Raw genomic sequence first — 7,656 nt, 5'->3', positions numbered from 1 at the left:
GCAAAACGGGGAATAAGTGTCCTTTTGATGCGTTTTCCTGGTGTAAAAGACATGTCACCACTTAGTATCAAAATTGGAGAATCCAGCCCATATGCGTGGAACAAACCTAGCCTGGTGGTTGTGAACCAGCCCGGCTTTGTTTATTCACCAGCTCAATTTTATCATGGATTGTTCCCTTCCACCAAATAGTTCAAAACGGAGTGACAAGCATTTTGCTGTAGTCAAGACACAGGCAGACAGCTCTCAAAAGATGAAAGGCAGCTTGGAACAGAGTGGAAGGTGTTGAACGTGTACACTTACATATAGTAAAATACTGTTTATTTATACCCCACTAGCTCTCAGATCCTGCAATGTGACAACGGCCTATTAATTTTCTTCATATCGGGCTGACACATCGGCCCTTCAAAATAATGCACTGACAGTATTTATATCTACTTTGACAAACACCCTCTGAGCACAGCATTCCCCTCAGTATGACAAGTTTGAATCCAGACGTGTGGGCTTGCACTGAACTAGTAACAAGCTTATGCTCCGAACAGTCGGGGCTAAACTAGTTTCTTATCTTGCGATAACAAGGAGGGAGCGCAGGAACACATAGTGGAATAGAGAAATAGGCCATACTGGAGGGTGAATGATAACACAGATTCAGCAGGGGTGAGTCTATGGAGGGATCAAGGTTAAGGGTAGACTCTGAAGTGGCATTTATGGGAGGAGGATGTGATATTTGACTGAACAGATAAAACTCAAGTGAAAGGAGCTGAATTCAGACTAGAGTGGCACGACTGGTTAGTACTGCTGACGCACAGCACTGAGGATCCCAGTCCACTGTCCATGTGCGAAGTTTACACATTCTCCGTGTTTCCATGGGTCTCTCTCCCACAACCCAAAGATGTGCTGGGTAGGTGGATTGGCTATGCTAAATTGCCCTTAAATTAGTTTTTTTTTTCCATTAAAAAAACTCAGCCCAGCCAAGAACAGCTAGCTTCAAATAACTCCACCATTGCATGTTCCTGCTTTTCAGGAATGAGTACCCAATTTTTCAGTTTAACCAATCCACTATGTGGGTGTCAAACAAGGGGAGAATGCGCAAACTCCACAGTGAGCCAGGACCATGATCGAAGACAGATCCTCAGCACCATGAGGCAGCAGAGGTGACCACTGCACAACCCTTGCTTTGAGAATTCACAAGGCCTGCGGTGCTGAGACCCTGTCGTATGGAATGGTGATCTTTTAGAACTCAGCACAAGATAAAACTCTGCTGAAATTGGCAATTTAGTGTTAAATTATGCACGGTTGAGTCACTAAAGTCTAACCGAACTTTGGTAAAGAGGATCACTTGAAGCAAAATACCGTAACCACTGTTGGCAGCTAATCACAGTCCAGCTGATCGTTCTATAAATTTCAGGAGGTATTTAAACAGCTCGTGCTGTTCAGCACTTCTAAATTTGACCTTGGATTAAATGACCAATTAAAGTTACATAATGCAGACTTTAAACAGACTATTGAGGTGATGTTCTTCAATTTCCTTTGCCTCCTATCATTTTTGCTTTTTATTCTAGATCTTAATTTAATTTTTTCCCCTCTCTTCACAAACACCTTTTGTAATTACTGAGATTCTGAAGCCAATCTTCCATTTGCAAGCAAAAGATGAAGACAGTAATTTTCTAGGCCCAACAACATATCTCATTAAATTTGCTGCTCTATCACCCCAGATACAATGTGGCAATAACAAAAAATGGATACCTTAAATATTTTTTAAAACACCCAATTAAAAGAAGAAGTTTTCCCATTGCAATGCTGGAGATTCACTCATTCAGATGGTGTATTGCCAGAAGTACAAATGGCATTTCCAAAGTTATAGCAAACTATCAGAACAGAGAAATCCCAGGAGGTTTTATGACAAGGGGATGGGTCATGTATTGCAAAGTGGACAACGCATCGAAACCAAAGGGAATATTACAATATAAAATGAAAGGGTGTACAATGGAAAATCAACATAGATGAACGGCTTCAAACAGCCAAACATGACAATACAGTATAGTGGAATAACAAATTGGTAGCCAATACTTCAGACATCAGTTTACATAATTCATTAAAACTGTACAGGATCATAAAATAAAAAGTTACAAACACTACATAAAACTGAACAATTAATTTAAAAAATCTATTAGACTTAAAGTTCAATAAGAACTGCCATTACTGACAGATTGAAATAATTTAAACCATGTCCAACTATATACATACATACAGGACTGTAAAATGAAACCCAAATGTAATGGAAACTGGGCACGTTTGGTAGCAGATATTTCAACTATTTACAACTTGGTTTTTTTTCTTCTACTCTTCCTCAGTCCACCACAGACCCTGAAAGAGAAGGAAGTAACACAAATTTTAAAATGGATCAAACAATCAGAAGATTCTAAGAAATAATCTATTTTATAGTTACCTATGAACAATTCAGGATTTGATTTTGAATCTCTTCAAATACTTGTAGATAAATTTCCTCTTTTGTCTTCAAGCCATTCAAACACACTGGAAAATTAAAGAGAAAGAGTAATTATCAGTTGTGTTCTTGCCACCCTGCAAGAATCATGGATGAGTCTGGATTGGTGTTAAATCTAAAACCTAATTCTAGAAGAAGGTTATGCTTGGAGCAGTTCCCACATGGGCAACTCCAGAATGGAGTTGAACACTAGGAGCTCCTTCATCCCAATGCTGACAGATTTGATGAAGAGCCAAACTGACTCAACAAACAAACCCCCCCCCCCCCCACACACACACACACACAAAGCATTCTGTTCTTAAAACAGATTAGGACTATAGGTTGGCTGGCTGGCTAATTGGTCGATGGTCAGCCCAGATATCCTCTTTGCCACTTATACCCTCCTTTATTTGCCCCCTGCAATTCAGCAGAACAAAATGAAAAGCAGTCAGCTACAGATTACACACATTAATTCTCGAAGACCTGCTCATATCCAACTGCCAAAACATCTTTGCCACAATTTAACTAATTACTGCCTTCAAATAAAAATTGTTTAAACGTTGACTCAATTAATTTCAGTACAGCATGCATAGACACTTACCAACATCAACATTGTTGGCTTCCATCTCTTCCTTGTGTTTTAAGTACATTGGCCACACATGCCCATCAAACAAACCAGGTGGATCGGGAACTGTATAATTCCTTGTACTAAAAAGATAACAAACTCAAGTTAGTGTTGTCAAATCTGTATATTTTAGGGCAGACAAAACAGTTTTGATTACTTAGACTGGATTGAAGAATCACCCATAATAGCAAGTAATACTTGCCTCCTTCTGATCTTGCATTCTTCATACGGAAGGTATAAGAAATAACTGCGATTAAAGATCTTAAGCAATGGCCTGGGAGAGAAAGAAAAAGTCAAATGGTTAACTAAAAATTGATAAGAGTACTTTCATCTCAAGACGACTCAATATTCATTTTAAAGTCGTAAATGATTGGTCACCAGAACAAAGAATAGATTTAGGAGTCAAATCAGGTACTGTAAATAAAACAAACAAATGTTTCATCAATAGCCAATTGTTGGAACTAAAGAAGTGAGTCTAGGTTTGTGGCCAAGGTCAGACAGAATGCAATGAACTTGGAATACCAATACACATGAAAAGCGAGGTGTTGTGGCTGGGTTTACTTCAGGCAATGTTAATATATAATGCACACAATCATAAACCAAAATACTGCAATATTGTACAGAAATGTTGGGACAGTACACTTAATCACCTCAAATTGTTGCTAGTGACAAACCAGTAACCACTAATACTATACCCCAAAATGTTTCTTAGTCCATATGCTCTCCAGTAAGTATTCACTCCAGAACCCGACTGGTGGGCGATTCAATTCAAGTGGACGCAGAATAAAAAAAGGTTCACAGCCTCCATTATGTTTTACTGAACTCTGAGGTATCATGAAGTTACTCAAGGCACTTTATAAACCCTGTTTTCTCAAACTGAAATAGTGAGTTCCAGAAAACTGCACCTGTAGTTATACAACAGGAACCCTTCCACTATCAATATTTGAACTCCTTTCTCTGGATCGCTCTGCTCATCGGAGACTGGACTGGAGACTCCATGCGAGCGGGCAAACTTTACTGGGTTGTCAATCCAGGCGTTGACAGTACTCATCATCGCCTCCATGTCGAGGGCTGTGATCACTGAAGGTCAAAAAAGAACCCAGCAGATTACCGCAAGGACTAAGACAAGGTTAAGTAAATGTCAACGTAGTTCATTGTTTTAAAAAAGTCACTGCCTACAACCATTCTTACCATCCCATTGTTTAAATCCATCTTCCCCAACTTCAATTTGATCTGGTGGCTGAAATATAGTGATCATAAAAACATGGCTGCAAACATACATTTAAACAATCTTTTGCCCACTCTCCCAAACCCTGACTCCTGCTGTTGACTGGCAGCAACACTCTCCAGTACCACAGCAATTGCCATTTCCTTGCATGAGGACTGACAGTGTAAGCAGGCCCTTACCATCAATCACAACCTGCCTTCACTGTGCAAACTCTCAGCAAGTCAGATAACCAATCAGGAACTTTATGGCCGATTCTTAGCAAGTCTTCACCACCCACCTCACTCTTGGATTCAGGGGCATCGTGGCCAATCGCAGCAGCCCCATCATTCCCTGGCTTACATCAGGCAGTACAGCCAGGGGGTCAAACCAAGTGACTTCCTTGGCATGTGCTGGTTTTAAACTATTTTCAGAAGAACTTAAACCAAGTTTCAAATCATTGCAGTAGCTTCATAATCCACCTGTTTTAATACAAGAGGTATCATTGGGCATTTCTGGAAAATTTATCTCTGGACTTTTTAAAACAGAAGAATTTAGAGCACTCCACATTCATCAGCAAAAAAAAGTTCAAAAGTATTCATCAGGGAGATAGAGATTCCGGAGAAATTATCATCAGACTACTGCTCAGGGTAGCGCATTTTCCTAATCAGCTATCAGGTCCCAATCGAGAGTACTAGAGTGAAATGTCACAGGCACACCCAAACAGAGATAATTAGTGAAAGATTATGTCGTCGAATCAGAATTCAAGTGCAGGCACAAATTTCCCCAGTGCCAAACATGATTCATAGAAATTACAAACAGGTATATTGTTAGCCTGCCAAAATATTACAAGGAGTTTAACCGCACCCCGCCCCAGACATTTCACTCCTTCGGTACATTAGTAGTTAGGATTTTAGGAAAGAGGTTTGGAATTCCCATTTTTAAAAAGCTATAATAAAAACAATTCACGTTTCGATATTTTGTTTTAAAACAACACGTTCCCAACCGAACAACAAAAAAAAGTTGTACTCACTTTGAAAAAGTCATCCTGATGTACGACACAGCAGTTTGGTAATGTTTGGCGAATTCTATTCGTCAGAGTGGTTTTCCCACCGTTAGTCACACTGAAAAAGGTTGGGCACAAAAGACAACTATTAACAGGCGGAATTGGAGTGAAAGCGGCGTCAATGGGACGGCTGAGCAAACTTCCGCAATCGATCAAAAGTCGGATTTGAAAAAGGGCGCCAGATTCTAACCGAAACTTGTCAAAAATACTCAGTATGGAGGGGGATCCTGTGATTAACAAATATGTAATGAGAACACATGGGGTGGGAGGGTTATTGGCATTTATGCCAGAAATAAAATACATTCTCAATGTGGACAATTGTAATCCAATTTAATTTTTTTTAAAGCCCATGTAAAATATTTATTAAATAAATCGATTCCGAATTGAAATATGCGACTGCGAATTTATAGCCGAGGTCTGGTTTTTATTTTGAGTTTGGCGCCACTCGGATCAGAGTTTGAGCGGGAGAATCAAAACACAAAGACAAACGCGGGACATTCCCCTCTTCCAACAGGCAACTAGTGGGAAGAGGGGGTAAAAAAACATTTGGTAAAAGACAAAAAAAAAAACTCACGCAGCTCATATGATTTTTTAAGCAGGAAGCGGGAAATCGCCACCAATTTAATGGTAAAACTCGCAAGTTTTAGGAAGAAAATGAGCTGTGAATAGATTCTATCTGCATTTATAAACTAAAAAAAACTTCGAAACCAATTTAAGAAGTAGAACAAATTAAAAGTTAAAAATTTAGGCGAAGAAGTTGACTTGGCAACTACAAACTAAACTGAGTCGCCAACTACAAAATTCAAAGTACAGATTAAATATCTTGTTTAAAAAATATTACATATATATATATATACATATACATATATATATATATATATATATATATATAAAAAATTATTAGATCATGACTATGATAACTAGATACACAAGTTTTTCTCTAAGCCTTCCCACTGTCGCCGTAAGTCTGTTCATTGAAAATAAAAACGTTTCTCAGCGAGAACTGCTGATAACTTTCGCTTTTTACAAAACTTTTACCTGCCATACTTACCCTCCGATACCTATAATGTACTTCATATTACAGTCCGCTCCCAGCTCGATGCCGGTTTCCACACCTGAGATTATTTGTTACTTTCACCGCTACTATTTCATTCACAAATCGGCGCCACTTGCTCCCTTATTATACTTACCCTGTACACGTCAGCATCCAAGCCAGCCAATCCGGCCCTTGGCCTGTGAGCAGGCGCACTAAAGCTGCAGCTGTCTGGCATCACTCATCCCGTCCTCAAACCAATTATAGTCTGGAATCTTTCCTTTCCTAAATCAGAAATAGGGTAGATTCCAGGGACCCCTCCCCCAAACCATCCGTGTCCAGAATCCAGAAAGCTAAGAGCAAATTCTGCAATCTTTAAACTGCATCATCCTAGAGAATTTCTGAAAAAACATATCCTCCCCAGCCCCCCATTCAAACCTTTCACTGACGGTTTTTCTAATGCTAAATCTTCTATTCCGTCCCAAACTTTTTCAAAAGTGGTCATTCTCGCCAGTTACAATATGTATTTTCAGACCTGCAGCAGTTTCACGTGATACGAGTGTGTGTGATGCAATGTAGGAAATGGCGAGAAAAGGAGGTCTAGTTGTGGTTGTAATGCAGCTCAACGGGGCAGAACTCTGTCCCTTAGAAGCTTAACACTCTTCGCAGTTGACGGAGAGTTTGCAACAGCCTTGCCTCAGCGTCAGTCGTGTTATGTTTAAGTCAGAGGGCGTTGGATTCAATCCCCACAATCCAAAGATTTGAGCACATGATTTAGGGAGTGCTGTACTGTCAGTTGTGCTGTCTTTCTAATGAGATCTTGGGCGAAATTCTCCGTTATCGGCGGAAAGTCTGCCGATCGGCGCAAAAAACGGCGCAAATCCGACTTGCGTCACGTCGGAAAAATGGGTCGATAGTCTCCGGCCCGAAATGGGCTAGCAGTGACGTAACGGGATCCGCGCTTGCGCAGTGGTTCACACCGTGCAGCGTCATACACGCTGCACGGCGTGACGGCTCATAAGGCCGCGCTGCTCCCCCACACCCGACCGGAACACCCGACCGCAACACCCGACTGGATGGCTGGCCGTCGCTCAGCCCCGAGGTTCGAGTCACGCGATGTGGAGGCGCTCCTGGACGCGGTGGAGCAGAGGAGGGACGCCCTGTATCCCGGGCACGGCCGCAGAGTTGCCCCACGCCACAGCCGGCGTCTGTGGAGGGAAGTGGCAGAGGCCGTCACCGCTGTGGC

The 7,656-nt window shown here is 41.0% G+C and overlaps 1 protein-coding gene and 1 non-coding gene across 2 annotated transcripts; both read right to left on the bottom strand.

Annotated features, from left to right (window-relative positions):
• Positions 1-301: 301 nt before the first annotated feature.
• mibp (muscle-specific beta 1 integrin binding protein) lies at positions 302-6,563 on the bottom strand. The gene is made up of 8 exons (XM_072482717.1): positions 6,429-6,563; positions 5,345-5,435; positions 4,299-4,347; positions 4,013-4,187; positions 3,310-3,381; positions 3,084-3,190; positions 2,447-2,532; positions 302-2,364 (listed from the first exon to the last, which is right to left on the bottom strand). Exons 1-7 carry the CDS (start codon positions 6,452-6,454, stop codon positions 2,447-2,449), a joined length of 606 nt encoding a protein of 201 aa, XP_072338818.1. The 5' UTR covers positions 6,455-6,563; the 3' UTR covers positions 302-2,364.
• Positions 4,859-4,947, bottom strand: LOC140395810 (small nucleolar RNA MBII-202). Its single transcript, XR_011936322.1, has one exon. It is a non-coding gene; the product is annotated as a small nucleolar RNA MBII-202 (small nucleolar RNA).
• Positions 6,564-7,656: the final 1,093 nt, after the last annotated feature.

This window comes from Scyliorhinus torazame, chromosome 18, assembly GCF_047496885.1.
Source record: "Scyliorhinus torazame isolate Kashiwa2021f chromosome 18, sScyTor2.1, whole genome shotgun sequence".
NCBI classification, from domain to species: domain Eukaryota; kingdom Metazoa; phylum Chordata; class Chondrichthyes; order Carcharhiniformes; family Scyliorhinidae; genus Scyliorhinus; species Scyliorhinus torazame.
The sequence above is the reverse complement of the archived record's forward strand: the minus strand, read 5'-3'. Positions and strand labels throughout refer to the sequence as shown.

Excerpts from the sequence above, each read along its gene's own strand:
- mibp (XM_072482717.1), bottom strand. The coding sequence starts at position 6,454 with ATGAAGTACATTATAGGTATCGGAGG. Across the intron at positions 4,188-4,298 it reads TGGATTTAAACAATGGGATG|TGATCACAGCCCTCGACATG; the intron begins GTAAGAATGGTT and ends TTTGACCTTCAG. Across the intron at positions 3,191-3,309 it reads GAATGCAAGATCAGAAGGAG|TACAAGGAATTATACAGTTC; the intron begins GCAAGTATTACT and ends TTATCTTTTTAG.